Genomic DNA, 19,205 nt, shown 5'->3' on the forward strand with positions numbered 1-19,205 from the left:
ACGCAGTTATAAATGTCGACAACGCCGCACAGTATATGTTGGACCTTATGGTATAAATTTACAGACTTTATATTACGTACTACAGGCACGTCTAAATGTCCGTACTCCTCGCTCACCAGTCACAACTTCCGAAGAGTTTTATTTTTAAATCAACGGTAAAAATGACATCTCCGCTTTACGCGATATATTATTTATTACGACTTTACGATCTCCTTCCGACTATGTAATAATAATATACAACATAGCATAATATTATATTATATATTTATATATGTATATGGATTTTGGTCCGGTGTTAGTGATGGCGACAAGGGGGTGGGTACGTTTTCCGCCGACCGTTAGACTCGTGGCGCGCGCGAGTATACGCAATATTATATCGTCCCCTCCGCCGCAGCCGCCTACCCTACTGCCTATATACCTATATATATATATATAGTACAACGGCAAAAAGCAATCGGCCAACGGGCAACACACATAACGTCGTTACAAAATATACGCGCATCGGCAGCTGCCGCGCTCCTTTTGTTACGCTCCGGCGACCCCCGACCGGGGCTTGTCGCGGTCGTGGGGAGGTGTCCGGAGGGGTAATGAGTGTCGGAAGGAAACGCTAGCAGTCGATGCATGTGCACAGGGGAGACCGTGAACATATAGGTACCTACCATAGTACCATATAATAATATTATACTATGTTATCTGGCCGTTAGCGATGCCACTTCTGCCACTCCTGCAACCGGTGGTTTAATGGAGGGAGTGGCGATAGACATCGTATTATCGTCCACAAAACAAAAAACGAACGTTAAAAGTCGTTATTGCATTCTTTTCTTCTATGGCTGTTACTTCTTGTACGTATACCGCCGCGGCAGACGCGCGTGCCCGAATCGAAGACTATTATAGTATTTACTATTTACACATATTTATACAGCGCGTATTATACAATATATTATTTATCGTATTCTACAGGGTGATTCACTAAGCAGGTTCAACTTATTTTTTCAATAACGTAGTATACTGTATAGATTTTCATAATCTGATAATTGTAATTTTTAAATATACTTTAAGATCATATTTTCAATTTTTTTAAAATATTTTTTATAGTATTTAATCTCAAGAGTGTCTTGTTGATATTATAGTATTTGTGTTATCATTAGTATATACATTTTAATAGCTGAAATTCTACTCATTCAACTTTTGAATTGATTAGGTAAAAATTAAAAAAAAAAATATGTATTAAATAATTTACAGTAAAAAAAGGAGTATTCATTTGAAAAACAGAAGTTTATATTACTACATGATACTTCTTAAGTAAAATACAGTCTCAGGAATTTAAAAATATTTTCTTTTAGTATATTTAAAAACTTTACAAGTAAAAATTTGAACACATTTATTACTACAGAAAAAATGGCGATGAGCATGCTTAATGAATCATTCTGTTTACAATTTTTGCAGTATATTTTGTAGAGAGTAATTATTGTCGATCCCAGTAAATTATTATGTTTAAATTGTCAAATACACGTAAAGAATAAAACTAATTGGTATTTGATGTTTTGAGGAGCTTATAGTAGGACTTCCAATTCTGCAGTTCGGTATCCCTCATAAACTTTATGTTTTTACTACAGCTTAAAATCATTTTCTGTTCATTTTGGAAGATGGTGGTTTCCTTGTGCATTTATTTATACAGTATTATTGTAGCAGTATTTAGACCATTATAGCTCCCTTTGTAGCCTTATAGTGGTGACTGTTAAAGAAAGGTGTGTCGAAGAATTAATTATAACCACTATGTTTACAACGGAGTACAATAGGTCACATTAACCTATGATAACCGAACCTAACAGATGTGGGTGTGTATATAATTTCAATTTATCATTTTTTAAATTTAAACTCAACATTTTGTACACATTAAAATAATACAAATTAAAAACATGTTAGATAAATAAGGGTTACATTTTTTTACTCGTTAATGTAAATTATTATCGAAATGTTATTTTTGCTGTTTTTCAATAAATGCTCTCATCTCCAATCGTCCAATAGGTTAATATTTATTCAATTTGGCAACTATTTTCATCGGTAAAACAAAATTATTGTTTATAGTATGTCAACAATACTATTTATTTATAGTAATACTATTAATAGTATTATACTATAAATTTACATTATTAAAAGTACATTATAGACAATTTATTATTGACTATTATTAGTATTATTAAGTTCTTAAAATATTTAGAGCGTGTTGCCATAATATTTTTATAGATTGGTGTCCAATGTGCGTTGGCGGTGTCAGGTCAGGAAACAATTTATTTTCATAGTATCATTTAGAGCAATAATGATAATGATGACGACCCAACGGTCACTGACCACAGTCGTCGACTGTGGCTTCTAAGTTCTAATATACGAATACGATTATTTTTACGGTTCATTTAACAACGAACTACTATATGTAGTACCTACGTGCTATGTTTATAAAGAAAGTGTAAATTGTAACGATTGAACGTAATTCAAAGTTCAACGGATTATAAACTTGTATGTTTTTCACAATTTTGAGTCTATTTGTGAGTTACATAATATTAGCTAGACAAAAAAAAATTAATTCAATCATTATGAAAACATTTTTAATATTAAAAATGGAAAAACGTCAATCGTGTATTCGTGTTATATAGCCATCATGATGTCATGCCGTGATGTTCGGTTATAATATGGGGCACTATTGTAATTGTCACACACCACTCGACAGCCTCCTCCTAAAAAAAAAAAAAAAAATGACTAATGTTTTTCACAGATAGATAGGTTTCTAGGTATATAAATATAATATTAACAATATTTATATACACTTACACGCTTCGTATCACACATTAAAATAAAAGTATACCGCGTGTACTTATTCCCGTTGACCGCAGAAGCGATGGTTTTCGTTATCTCGAAAAAGCTAGTTTTCTGCTACACGCGAAATTTTCCGCCACTGTTATTATTGATGTTATCGCGTGTTCACATGTCCCGTCCTATTATTAACGCTGCGATCGAGCTGTATTCTGTTGTGTTTACATGGCTACGCTGCAGCCGCGATTATACAATAATATTATACGCGTATAATGCACACGCTTAGGAAATTATAGCGAATATTCCACGTCCGCTGAGATATGGCGCGCCCACTGAGGTGTTGTGTGGGACGTCTAATATAAGTCTGATATCAGTCTAATTCGATCGTTACGACGGTGAAACGTAAAAATAATATTACATATTAATAATAATATCTGAGACGATAAAATATCGTTTAAAAAGAAATTATACAATAGGAATTTATTTTTAGCAATCGTACATTTATTTATGAACTTATTTATTGGTAGTAAGTTTATTAACTGTGCGTGTTCTATTATCTGTACGCCAACATTGTACTATTTTGATTTATGCAAAAATATATATAACATACATAATATAATGAAATTAAATAGTACTTAGGTTTCATATATTTATAGTGAAATTAAATGACAGTAATAAGTGTGTAAAAGGTTGAATACTATATACATAATACATTTTATGTATGTATATATTGTGTATAATATAAGATTGTATAATAAATGAATTAAATAAAGCCCGTTGAATAGCGACGACAATTTTAAAGACACCTTTTAAAAATAAAATATGTAAGATTTTATCATGGCTTTAAATAAAAAGCTAAAGCCATCATTGTATATTATGCAAGATAATATATTTAAGATTTAACAGACGCAGATACAATCATTATTTCGAAAAATGTTAACTTTTCTGAAAATATTGTTTTTACAAAACTATTGCAGAAGACACTACTTTTTACTGTGCATAATTTTTTGTTAATTAAAGTTTCGTGTTTAAATAAATTACAAGCGTATAACAAATAAAGTCTAAAGTTAGTAATTTATACTTATGTAATTTTGAAATATTTATACTTAATTTTTGTTAATTTTATTATACATAAATATACATAATAATATTTAGTATATCTCAACTTCATGATATTTTATAACTGAAATGTATATAAATATTTCCAGTGAATAATGTACATTTTTGGTTATATTTTTCAATAATATAATATTTTTTAATGATTTTGACAAGATTGTATAAAATTGAAACAATGACCTGTCCTTAAAATAAATTTCAAAATGTTGTAGTAAATTTAATATCTATTAAATAATAAAAGCTTTGAAATATACTTAAATACAATATAAAACTTATCAATTAATTGTTATTAATTTATTATATATTTGTATGAGGTATATATAATTTTAAACAAATATACATATAAAATAATACATTAAAAGTGAAAATAGAATGTGAATTATGAGGTTTTCAGGGACAATTCTTTAACAACAGTTACATTTGAAAAAACCAATTTTTATTTTCTGTTGGACACCTAAATATATTTTATTATTTTTTTTTATTATATTTTATAATTTTTTATTTATTAACGATTAGAGATTTAAATATACTAGGTATAATAACATTACTTTTTTCGAATAACATTTCTTTTCTTATAACATATAATTTACTATACAGTTTACATTATACTATGTAATTTATACGACTATCGAAAAAAAATAATAATACAAAGACGATAAGAATTTAAGAAATTCAATATTGGAGACAATATTTTTTTTTATACATTTTACATCGTATAATTTTTATATTGTTCATTATAATACGATATATTTTTGAAACATAAAAAAGTGTTATTGTTTTCTTTGCAATATTATAGAGAAATAAGCAAAATAATAAAATGTATTAAAGTATAAAATTCTTCAGTGCTCTGGAATAATTCTCTTGTTTAAGTACATGTCATTCTTTCAATAAATATAACATACTTTATGTTTATTTCTTAATAGAAAAAAAAATAGTATTATGTTTAAAATTATTTATACAAGTATATAAATATATTGTCTGTGTAAAAACACTAAAAACAAATGTAGGTGTAAAAATATTTATTTTAATCAATAATTAATATTCCAACATTTAAACTTACTTGATATTTTAATTAAACTTAAAACTTTTTTTTTAATCTCATAAGACATACTATTTGAGTAATATTGATAAGTAGTAGGTACTATTAAATATCATATTGTTAAACTTAAATGATTGGACTCATTGTCAGTCGTATACAAAATTACACGGCAAACGCGAAACCTTTAATTTGAATTTAAATAATTTGTTTTTAAGTAGTAACTTCTATACTCGTATATTATTACTTATAATTATTATAAAAAAAATAATAATAATCAAAACTTTGATTTATAATTTTTCTTTTAGTAATATTTAAAATACGTAAGTTGATATTAAAAAAAAAAATTAAAATAATTTAATAATATCGTCTTTCTTTGAGTTTGAACTGAATTATTGTAATACAGTGGTTCCCAATTGGTGGTCCGTGGACCCCCAGGGGTCCGTGTGTTGATGTTAGGGAGTCCATGGTTGAGTAGTATCACGATTAAAGATACATCGTGTGTAGTACTGAAGTGATATTTTTATATTATTTTAGTAGAATTATTAAATTCGTAATGGTTGGAAATTCCAGGTATTTTGAAAAGTTTTGAACCATCTCTATTGAAACTCGATTATCGCGAAAAAGATCGATAATAAATTTATTAAGTGAGCTTCACATCACCAATGTGTAAGTCTATTGGCAGATCAAATGACCCGCAAAATAACCCTTCATATAAATTTCAATTTTAACATGACATGGGTAAGACAACTTCACTATAGAAAAATAAATCTGTGGGTAATGGATGGACTCACTAATTTTGAAATTGTCTTTTAGACCTAGACACATATTTTTGTATATATTTTGAAATTTTAGAGTAACACGGATGGGCTACGGAAAGTTGACCCACCCATTCTTATTTTGCCCCTAACTCATAAACAGCTAAATTTTAAATTTTAAAAGTAAACACCAATATTCAGAATTAAATCGGGAAATATTATCGAAGATTTTGATTCACTGCATCAAAGTGATAGGACAACTCTACGTATTTATTTGTTGGCTCGCGAAAAACGAATATTTGTTTGTTTGTATAGGATTTTCATTGGTTAAAGATAATAAAATAGGTATTATAATTAGATATAGTTTTATATAGTTTATTGGAAAAATACTGAAATACATAAGACAATTAATCCCATTGAGTAGGTCATAATTTGTATTTAAAGTTAAATATACGTAATTCTCATAGGTAAACTATAATCGGTATTCATGAAAATGTAATCACTAATTACTCTAGGGAGTGCATTCTGTAAATTAATTATTACTTGCGTTGTTGTCAAAGTGGGTTCTTGGATAGGTAAACTGAAAGAAATTTTAACCAAGTCCGTTAACTAAAAAATAATTTAAAAGAAACTTCGTTAACAGCTTATTATGTAATTTAATGAGAAATAAATTAATTTTAACGCATAGGTACATACATTTTTTTTTTAATCGGATTATACTATTAAGTTTTTATCAATATAATTATTATTATATCTAATACATGAACGTATCGGTAATGTATATTATAAGTTATAACGAACAGAATATGTATTATATATTTATTATAACTGATTAAATTTATTAACTTTGATTACAAATTCTAAAATAGTTATTTCATTATTTGTATAGTTTTTAAGTATATTATATAATTGCAATTATATATAATTTTATTTAGAATACATTTTTAAAATATTTACTTATTTATTTACACATTTTTACCAACCATATCTAGTTGGTCAATTACTTCCTAATGTAAATTGGTGTATGATTATTTTATAATAATTATGAGTTTCAATGGAATATTTTAACGTATATGATTTATTAATTTATTATAAGCTGAATGAATTTAAATATTCATTAGATCAAATACCATTAGTCTAATTATTAAATTATGAAAATAAAGTAATAACAGTCAAAACTTTGATTTTTATATTTATGTGCAGTAATTTTAAAAATTCATACATTTTTACAAGAGTTTACACTACTTAATTTAAAACTCATAAATTAAATAACTTTGCTTTTTTGTGCTTGAAAAATTTCAAATGGGAAATATCCTATATTCTTACGACAGTACGATACCTACGTCTTACGCAGATGTGTGTATAATTAGATTTAAATTTAGTACGTAAATTTATTACTTCCGAAAACTATTTTAATAAAACAATAACTTCTTCATTGATGAATGGTCTTTTTTAGTTTATTAACTTGCAACATGCGTAGTTTAAAAATCGATTAACAACTTTCAATATTCATTAAATACGGTAGTAATATAATTATTTATTTAACCCCTAGTGACGAATTCAAGTTATTAAATATTTATTTTATATCAGCTTGAATTGTTCATTAAATAGTCTGAACAATTTAACCTCATTCATACGATTAAAAAAATAATGTAACCCAAACTTATCGGTGACCATAAAATTAAATTAATAGTACATTAATAGATACAAACAAGAATTTATTTTTTTTAAGCAGTGGGGGGCTTAAAAAAAATTAAAAATATTATTACATGTATTGGTAAATACTAAATATTAAATTTAATAACACAATGTAATAAGCTACCTATGAATTATATCAAAATGAAAGATTTTATGCTGGTTTATAATAAAAATTAATTTTCTGAAGCACACACGTGCGTAAATAATAGGTATAAACTCACAATTAGTAAAACCAAGGATATGTTTTACTTCGTTTGTAATTTTATATTTTGCAAATAAAATTGTTTACCCAAATAAGTAAAATCATTTATATACAATTAAACAAACTAATGTCATAACGGGGGAGGGATTTTAAAATATATAATTATAGTAACCGTATAGTATGGTATAACGAGCTACTAAATACTCGAATCCCAAAGTGAAAATGTTATGAATGCCATTAACGGTAACATTTATAAAATCTGTTAGCCATTCGGTACTCAAGGTTAATTTTCTTTATGTGTAAACATCTAAATGCGAAACGGATTAAATAAGTAATAGTTTCTATTATATAAATAGTAAATTGAAATTTATGCTGTATTTCTAATAAGTATAATAATTATACAATCTGTAACCAATAACAACTATTTTTTATAGTAAAAAAAAATTATCCGATTTTCATGAGTTAAAACGAAATTCTTGGATGAGAATCTTTTTGCAGCATATAGAAGTTTCAAAAAATAAGTTGAAAACGACTCGAGTATCGATGAATCTATTTATATAACTTTTATTGAAACCGGTCAAGTAGTTTCTGAGATTATTCGTTAACAACTTGCGTTCGTTTGTGCGAAGTTACTACAGCATAACATTTTTTGAAATGAAAATAACAAATACTAATTGTACACATCAACAATAAAAATATTTTTAAAAGAAATTAATTAATATAGTTATTAATTATTAACAATATTAGGTAAATCTATGTATTAGATTTATATGTACATTTTTAAATCAAGTATTTATTGATTTATTTCAATCAATTATACTTATAATTTAAAAGTATTATTTATTGATTAACGACTCTATATTTTATACATCTATAATATTTTGATATTAAATAGTAGTATTATTAATATTTATGCCTACACGTATACATTTTAATAAATTAGGTTGTACCTACTACAGTAATATACTTACAACTTACTAGTTAAGTTTATGTTTACAAAGTGATTCGCATTTTTAATATATTATTATTTTTTTAGTTTTCAAAAATATTCTTTATGCATTTGTAAATTTGACTAACTTGGCTATTTCCGTAGCTAAAGGATAAATTACATTTTTGAAAAAACTTATTTTTTAGTTATTTTAACTTATGAGTGGAAAAATAAATGTATTGATTTTACAATGATGTGTGAGCTTTTTCATCTATTTACTCACAGTTTATAGTAAAGAAAATGCTTTAATGTAGCAAATTAGATTTAGTAGGTATAATATCTAGTATATTATTTAAACGGAGAATAATGTTTTTTTCTTACTGCGTTATAATTCAAAAATATTATTTGTAGAGACTTAAAACTTACGTATAAAATTATATTTTATACACACAATGGAATTTTAAAAACACTAAAATCTACTTCAAGCTATTGTGGCATTGTCTATTTATAATTATTCACACCGTTCTACGATGTCAGCGTTGTCCTTATTATTAAACTAAAATCATATATAATCATGTAATAATTCAATAATAGAATGATTAAATATTATTAATATACTTGATGTAATGGTTTTGGAAAAAATTGATTCAACCTACAGTATTACGAATTGTAGAACTATAATAGTAATATAAATTATACCATCTTTGCTCAGAATCGTTTTTCGCATGCAATAATTTATCGTTCAATTCAAATTTAACATATACATTACACTACTACAGCGACTTACTCAGTAACGAGGTACACTCGACACCTGCTGAACAGCACACCGGTTACCTACTTTACATGTTTTAGCTTCAATTTATCAAATCTTACATTTTTAGTTAAATGGCAATTTATATTTTTAATTTAATATTCCAAAGCATAAAATATTATTAAATTAAATATATTGATCCATAGTTTAATTCATATTAGATATTTAACCTATTTTTTTTTTTTTTATGTATTTACAATTTTAAAATTGAATTATAAAGTATGAAAACTGGCTTAATTGTGCAGGTACACTTATTTAATAAAGTACTCATATTGAACTGTAAATGGTTATAAATAAAAAAATTATCGGTTTAAAATAAATATTGATTTAAAATTTAAATACAGTTGTAACATATATAATTTGTTTTTAAGTTGTATTTATTTTTTGTCATCAAAATAAAAGTTTAAAAATTATTGAAAAAAAAATAGATCATTAAAAAAAGATTAAAAGAAGTATGTAATAAAATACTAAATAAAAAAAAATGTTTTTCATAATATTACATATATTATATGACAGTATGACACAACTAGAAACATGCACAACCTTTTTAGATTTGTTAATTGTTTATAAGCATTTGGAATTCAAATTTTGATAAAATTATAAATTACGAAAATATGCAAATTATTTTGTAGGTACCTAGTTAAGAACTTTATAACATTTTCAATTTGTATAGCTAATGAATCATTAGCAATGATTGAAAAATGAATACAAGAAGTTGTTTTTACAGTAATTCTTAAAATATAAAAATATATGAATATTTAAATTCGAAGTTGATACAATAATTATTACAATGACTTACTCAATGAAAAATTACACCTACTATAACGAAATGGGATAAATAATTGTGACAAATTTTGCCAGTAGGATAATTCACCGTGAGCTATTTCGCTGTAGCGACATTTTGTCGTAGTTGAAATTTTTTATACACTCAAATAACTTTAAATTCACTCTGTATAATTTTATGTTATTTTATTAAATTTTATATAATTTGTATAATTTTATATTAAAACCTATGATCATCGACGACGTTCTCAACGTTTGCAACTGTGGTAATAAAGTATTGTTCAATTCTTTTTTTCGTGGCACAATCCCACAACTTATTAGTAAGTCAGTAAATAGACGGAGCTAAGGGAGGGCTTTGAGGGCTAGGCCCACTAAGTTTCCGATTAGCCCCCTCAAATGTATACCTTAGTACCTATTATGTACCTACAGTTTTGTATCGTTATTCACAAATATACTACTTACAGGGCATAATAACAGTAATTTTTTTTTACCTATATAATTTAAAATATTTAATAAAACAGTTAAAGTTATTTCTTTTACATCAGTTTTTTTATTTTACAGTTTAGTTTTTATTTGTAGTAATATTACAATACTATGATAGTATGTAACATAATGCAGTGCTTCTCAACCTTTTTTGTTTTAGGGCCCCCTAAATTTAATTTAAAACTGTCAAGGCCCCCCTCAATCAGAATCATTAATTATTTTTCTTAATGATATGCTCTAATGTAAGATAAACTTTCCCGATGTAATAAATAATGATTAATCATATGGTCGGTTATAATATAATGTATACGTTATAATGTTATATTTATATAATAATTAAATAATCGAAAATATTTTAAATTAAATAAATATTTCAAGGCCTCCCAGTCATATAGCCACCGCCCCCTAGGGGGCTGCAGCCAACAGGTTGAGAAGCATTGACATAATGGAACTTCAAGTAATCGCGATCGTGAAACATGTGTAATGGTTTAATCTTTAATGTATGTTTATTATGAAAATGTTAATTTTAATAATACAATGCGGTTTTGGCGTTGCCGTATTTTAAAAATAGTACAACAATATGACAGTAAAAACTACATTTAAAAGGCATAGTATATAATATCTCACTGCCGTGATTATTGATTACTTTTATCATCATATTATTTGAAAATTATGAATATGACGAAGTATACTAAAAATATATTATTATTTTTTAACCTTTATTATTATATTATTAGAAAATATTTAATGCCATGGAAAAACAGCCTCGGCGAATATTTCTAGATTATACCATATACCAAAAAGACTTCTTTGGTTCTTTTAGTATATTACAATGATATTATGTACTTATGATTGTAATTTAATATTTTTTTTTTATAATTTCCAATAATCTGATTATTTGAATAACCCCACAATATTCCGCTATCATATATGGATGTCGGATTATTTACTCTACTTTATAGTAAAGTAAAATCATAGAAACCTTGATCATGGCAATTCATAGTATAGATGAAACTGGTTATCCGATGAAATTAAATAAACCATTATGACATAAGGTTCGGAAAAAGGTTAATTTTCTTCCCCTGTATCGCTGAGCTTGTATTTTTAACAAAGGTTATTTTATTCTTTATTATCTAGAAACACTATATTATACTGCATCTAGAATTCTAGTTATCCCATAGAGGTTTGTGGAGAAGTTTTAGCAGATTAATGATTTAATTAGAAGAAAAAGTGAAAGAGTTGAGAAATATTATAAACTCTTGTTCTATTCGAACCAATTTTATCTTATTTGGAAATTTCTTAAAACTTCTAAAACTTTTTATCTATTAGGATTAATATTTAAAAAATATACTATGAACTATCTGCTACCGCTTATTTTCACTTTCATTATGTTTCAGGACTATTCTAAACTAATCATTATTTGTGTAATTATGTTAACAATTTTTTTTTTTTGTTACATAATATGCACTGAAATGGCCTTTTTCGCCCATATTAAAATTAATTTTCTTAGAATCAACATTGGGCATTTGAGGATTAATATTTTTAAAATTAACGTTATTTAACATTAATTTACCAAATATCATTAATTATAATGGACTTAATTTTTTCTACATGATACAAATTTTCTTGCATTGCATATAATTATTTTAAAATAAGTTCATGAGAGGATTATCATTTTTTATAATCATCTATTAATACACTTTCGTTTATATATTATGTATTTTGTAATTGTCAAGACGAATGGTTCCAAATTTACCGAAAAAAAAACATAAATTATTTATTTTATTTCGTGAGTTCAACAGTTTCCAATAATTGGAGTCATATAAACATTGTACAATATACATATTTAGAATTTAAAATTTGTAGGGTTTCATTAAGAATGCAGCATTTAATTTCATTATACATTTATTGGAAAACTTATGCTAAATAACACGATTGTTACACAAGCACAACAAGTGGTATCATTCTGCTGGAACTACATAATGCCTAAATTAATACATTGCAAGGCTGATCACATAAGAAAAAAAATTAAAACTGCGTTCTTAATGAATAACCCTATAGGCTATAATAATAATTATTATCAAGATAGAATTTTTTTTTTTAATTTTATAATATCTTAGAGTTATTTGATGGTCGGCAGTAGCTATCTTTTTTTTGTTGCTATTATTTTATCCGTGGCCTGTCAAAATCGTCGATGAATATATATTTTGAAACCCAAGGGAATAAAACCCAATATATTATATGTACGTATTGTAACAATCACCAAAATATAATGTGTTCAAACAGGTCGTAATAACATCGGACCAATGTTTTGCCTTATCAAAACTCTCTCTAATGATAATCGTGATGAGTATTAAACTGGCTACAAATTAAACCCTGGTAGTAACCGTTTAACTAACATTTTAACTCTAAAATCAAAAAATTATGATTTACAAACAATATATCGATATATTTAAATTTTAAATACAAGATAACTAAAATTTATCTATAGATTAGTATATATTAAAATCAAAATAATTCTTACCGTATTTATTATTAATTTATTATTTACCTACGTAATGTAAAAACATTTCATTGTATCAAATTTAATTAATAAAACAAATTTATATATTTATCATAGCTAAGACCTATTTTATTAGAATAAAACAAATACTTGAATACTTGTAAATTGTAATAATATATAATGAAATTTAATATTATATTTAGGTAATAGTTATAGGTCATGCTAATGAATTTTTAAATACCGTTTACGATAATGATACATCTATATCAGTATTTATAGACAAGTGAGTCGTTAATGTTTAGTAAATAGTCAGCTACATTATTGTATTCTATTACTTGGTAAGATATGTACTATGTATCATATTCCTATACATTATACGTCGATAATCCGAATACTTATTTATATTAAAATAGCTTTTAAGCAGAGTTACTCTCTGAGGCACACGGTTAATGCTTGAACAGTCGTAGAGAATCTAACATCAGCTTGTATTAGTTTAGAATTAACTTCTTATTAATGAGTACTTGAGTGATTCACATCGATCAAAATTATATAAATGTATTGTTTTTATATTTGTATTATCACATTTTATTCAGCCGATATATCCAATTTATTAATTAAGTGTTTACGGCTGACTAGCACTATATAATATATTTACGAGTTCATTGTTTAGTAGTAGGTAGGTCAGGTACTTAGTAACTTATTGATGGTTATAAATTAACCATGCACAAAAGAAAAATGTTTCAAATCAAATTCATTAACATTTTTAGTTCATTAATAAATTACTATTATTCAAACAGAACGATAAATAAATTAAATAAATTTTCTAACAAATTTCTACAGTTTTAACGTGTTATAGTTATATTGTTATTATATCATTCATTAATAACTTCTTATATAAGTATATGAAGAGTTTTATTCGTCCATCTAAATAATGTTCATCATATACTACCGTGTAGTCTATAAATAATGATAGGTTTTTTAGGGCATAGATATATTTATATATTTATATATTTTGTAGACGTGAGCAACTATTTAGGACAGGTACCTAGATACGTATAATACACTATTTTCATTTTATATTGCATTCATACAATCCATTATTTAGTAGACAAATTAAAATATTATTTATTCATACAAAGGTTTTAAATAATAATACAGTTTTATTGACTAAACGACATTTTGTTGTCTCTATTTTCACTTGTATTTAAAATTTAAATATATAATTGTATACGTGTACTATGTACATGTTATTAAAAAAAAAATATTTTGTCGTAGTTTCCAAACCAAGCAATATGTTTGCCATTATTTATGTTACATACCTATTGTAAAATAACAAAATGATAATAAAATATTTAAATTCATTAAATATAGCATTGTAATTTTATAAATGGGTTCAATGTAGAATTGTTCAAGATTATTCTATCTCATTATTTATAAAATTTTAAATTTTGAAAGTAGTTTAAACCGATTTTAATTTTTTTAAATATGATGTAAATGATAATAGAAATAATTCCAACAAGTAGGATTAAAAATAATTCAATGTTTCAATACTTCTATATCAATTCAGTAAAAAATAATAAAATAATATTAGAACAAAATTAATTTTAAAATAGATGAGTTTAATATAGTATGGAATTTTGTTTTATTTAGAGAGATTTTTAAATACCTTTTGAATATAGACAAAGACCATTTTTCACTTTAAATTACAATTTTTTTTTTTTTTTTCTTCTTTATTAATATATATACAATCTGTACACAAGGCACAATAAGAATATAGGCTATAATATTACAGGAGGAAAATCTTGAGTGAAGAAGCCACCCACTGATGACACTTCGTAAATTACAATTTTAATATAAATATATTCTACGATCTAATAATAATTTTCCATTCTAAAATAATAATTTGAAAATAAGATATATACATTTTTATCAGCAGCTTATCACACTTATCGTCTTTAATAAATGTATTAATTTAGTAAATACTTTTTAATAAAACATTTTCTTTAAATGTTTAAGATTTGTAACCTTGTAGGAATAGATGTTGATAATTTACAAGAAAAATATATAATAATATTATGAATGGTGATTAATACTACTTTTAATTTTAATTTTACTTTACATAAATATTGAATTTATAGAAAAAATTATTTTTCAAAAACTGATTCTTAAAATATTTATTTGTTTGTAATTATTGTATAAAAGTATTATTTGTATTCCTTACTCGATTTCCTCGTCATTCGCCCTAAATACATTTTGCATTGTTTCGAGACGTGAATTGTTTGTAATTGTGTAAATATTTAAAATTTAAATACACAAAACATGAAATGCTGGAAACTATAACAATGTATATGCTTTCCAATTTCCATAAATAATTTGAATGTCGAATAATATGATTTATACCTAAAACATTCATTATAAACTTTAATATTAACCTCGTTGTGTAAACTATTATTATTATTATTATATCATAACGAAACACATCAATAATAATATAAATATGGTATCTATTGTTTATTTCAGGTAGAAAATTCAATCGCTACATATGAACCACACGCTTGTATAGTAGTATACTCAGTAGTATCAAAAGGGTCATTAAAAGTAGCCGAAGAAATATTAAACTATCTGTGGCAAGAGAATTACACTCGCGAGAAGACGGTCATCGTGGTCGGCAACAAGGCGGACCTAATGAGAGCAAGATGTATTACTACCGAAGGTAAACAATATTTAAATAGTTTAAAATCTGATGATGTATTGACGCGTGCAGATGAAATGGTTTTCTATTTCATAATAATTCATACCCTAGTTTGATGGCGTTATGTTTACAAGTATCATTTTCCATGTTATTCACAAAGTTGAGGATTAATAAGGGTTCGTGGTATGACCGGTTCAAATTATATTTTAAAGTACCCCCCGGGGTTATTGAAAATGAGAAATACTCAATAATTGAATATACTACAAATAAATATTAAAATTTAATTTAAATGATAAGAGATAGAAAAATAATATTTTCTATTTTTAAATTGCAGCCTACATTAAATAATGTTGGAAGCCCAACCTATTTAGTATTTACTTATCGGCTTAAATATTAACTAAACAAATAGTTTATTTAACACTCTATGGAACTTTACGAATTGCATAATGATACTTGTTCTAATAAATTCACGATCTCTTTTAAAATCAATACTTATAGGAATTCTATTAATCATTTTTGTCCCTATTAAAATTATATATAATATATAAATAAAAAAAATAAATAATTGTTTTATTCTTGTGAATAATTTATAACTTACTGAGCTGAGTATTATTATAATAATTTATGCATATTATAATTAAAATATGCATTTATTGTTGCATATTAACGATTATGGACATAGACATCGTGCTCTGAACGATAGACTTATTCTAATTTCTTGATTAAATTCCTCATCATATATTTTCTTCGTCATTTAAATTGAAATAAATTCAAAAATAATTTTAAGTGAATACTTTCGTTTCAGACGGAAAACAATTAGCGTGCTCACGGGAATGTAAATTTATTGAAACTTCTAGTGGTATTCAACATAATGTGGACGAGCTGTTAGTCGGTGTGTTGAAACAAATCCGTCTTCGTGAGACCAGAGACAAAAAGAAACAGAATCAACGGAAAACGGCTATACACGGATCGAAAACTTCACTATCATTACATATCGCTAAGGAAATATTGCAAAAAATGTGTTTACTCGATTCCAAGTCGAAGTCTTGCGGAAACCTCCATGTACTCTAAGTCGAATAATAACTATATCATATTGATAACTCAACATTTTCTGTACTCCTATTTTTAATTTACAAATGCTCGTATACTATATATATATAAAACTAATTGTGTATAAACGCGCCTGAAACAATCCTTGATACTTACTTTGTACTTACTTCTTTACAGGGACGGAGTGAGTGAGACACTACACGGTTTAGTAACCATGTGATATTTGTAAAAGATACCTATCGATTGATGATTTAAGCCGACTTTATACAGGGCGTCGGTCTATTTTTAAGGGACTGGCAAAAGGACTGTTGCTGTAAAAACATTTATCACTTTTCTTCGGTATATTCCTATATAATATACGTATTTTTGTATTTTCGCGATCTTACTGAAACAAAAACGCGAATGTTTCTAAAACGCTTCCGGGGCCTTGTTATCCTATAAAGGTCGGGGGGATTAATCCCCCTCTCTTTTCTATTGACTGTTCTATTTTTTCCTGTGATATAATATTATACACATTATAAACATTTCAATCGTAGTCTCTATCGATAATTTACTAGATAATAATATAATATAATATCATCATAAATATATATATTGTAATTTAAATAATTATTCAATTATATTATTACGTTTGATATCAATTAAAAAAATAATATACAAATAACAATTGTTAGAATCAAACAAATTTATTCTTCCTAAAACCAATACAATGTTGGTTAAATACTATTTTATAAATATTTTATTTTATTATTGCAGTCTTCAGATACATAATATACGTATTGTAGAAAAAGAGAGTTCTGTTAAAACATATTTTTTCCTCTGTGATAAGGAAGCAAAATCTATCATTATAATATTATATATGTATAGTATTTAATTTGTATCGTCTTTGTACTAATAACTCGCCTATTTGGTCTAGTTACTGATGTCAAATATCTATTAGATATTTTATTAAGAGCCCAAGTATAATTTTGTTATTCGATTAATTAAGAAAATTAATTTAAAAAAAAAGTATTTCTATATACTTATTCATATAATTGTAACGCGTATTATTATTGTGTGTTAAAGAATAATCTACTTATACAATTTAAATGTATTGTTACTTGAAATGTTTTATTATACATACTTATGATATGTATATTTTTATTTTTGAAATTTTTCAGTTTAATACAAATTACTTAATTACATTATATTGAAATATTATATGTTTTCTATAAATAATAATAAAAACACAATTCTAAAAACCATACGATAACCTAAATCTATGCCATAACATGTTATTCTATTCTTATTGTGTTTAAAATTCAAAATACATACATCATCATATTATTGTATGATTTAATAAGAAATATATATTTTTTTTTTTGTGTATTAAAAATAAAATAAAACCGAATGCAAACTACCTATAGGAAATATTTTACTTTTTAAAGTCAAAGACTCTTCAAACATTATAAGTTTGCGATAAAAAAAGTTTTTTATTTAATTTTTAGCGTGTTGTTCTTTTAAAACTACATTATATTTGTAGGTATACGGTGTTTTTCCATTATCAAGATAAGAAAAAAAGTTTTGTACAATGTACATTATCATAACTATAAAACAAGATTATGAATTATGTTGATATAATCAATTTTTTTGTTATTATTTATTTATTTACAGAGGTCGAGTGTTTTCGAGTTGTCTTTTTAATTAATAAAATGTATAAAAATAAATTATTTATTTGCAAAAACACACCTAATAACAAATGGTTATTCCATAATTTATTTTTTTAGAGTTTTCTGCAGCCAACATTATCGAAATGTATTTATTATAAAACGTGACATGTTTGTTGCAATAGTTGTCACTATAACTGTGGTTGATTTTGTTCTCGATTTTGATAAGCTCTAAAAATGGCATGTCGTTATTGAAATATGCTACTGGTCAAATTGGATAATTAAAAAAAATATATATATGTATCGGTTGTGGATTTTATTATACGCTTGTAGGTCTATATCAATCAAATATCACGCGGGATCTGAAACCTTAAAATGCCTTGTACTTGTATAAACCTGACCTTTCAGGATTTTTTTTAAAATTTGATAAATTCAGATCGACTACCACTGATTTTGTTTGGTAACATAATACATTTTTATTTTTATAATAACGTACAACAGGTACAATAGGTACATGGTATCAAATATTCAAGGTTTTTAAACGAGCAAAAAAAAAAACTGTCACATATTTATAAAAAGTTTACCTTTAATATAAATGTTAAATGTAATTATTCTTGAGTACTTACCATTATTGAACAATACCATCTATCGTACTCTTGTCTGATATATAGATATCGATCATTGACGT

The 19,205-nt window shown here is 25.4% G+C and overlaps 1 protein-coding gene across 1 annotated transcript in view; it reads left to right on the forward strand.

The window, feature by feature from the left end:
• Positions 1 to 18,115, forward strand: part of LOC132929227 (probable serine/threonine-protein kinase nek3) — an 81,974-nt gene extending 63,859 nt beyond the window's left edge. Inside the window, exons 6-7 of the mRNA XM_060994421.1 lie at positions 15,650 to 15,842; positions 16,627 to 18,115. Coding sequence (XP_060850404.1) covers positions 15,650 to 15,842; positions 16,627 to 16,892 — 459 coding nt within the window. The 3' untranslated portion in view covers positions 16,893 to 18,115. The remainder of the gene's footprint in view (positions 1 to 15,649; positions 15,843 to 16,626) is intronic.
• The last annotated feature ends 1,090 nt before the right edge of the window (positions 18,116 to 19,205 follow it).

Source organism: Rhopalosiphum padi, chromosome 1 (assembly GCF_020882245.1).
Source record: "Rhopalosiphum padi isolate XX-2018 chromosome 1, ASM2088224v1, whole genome shotgun sequence".
Lineage (NCBI taxonomy): Eukaryota > Metazoa > Arthropoda > Insecta > Hemiptera > Aphididae > Rhopalosiphum > Rhopalosiphum padi.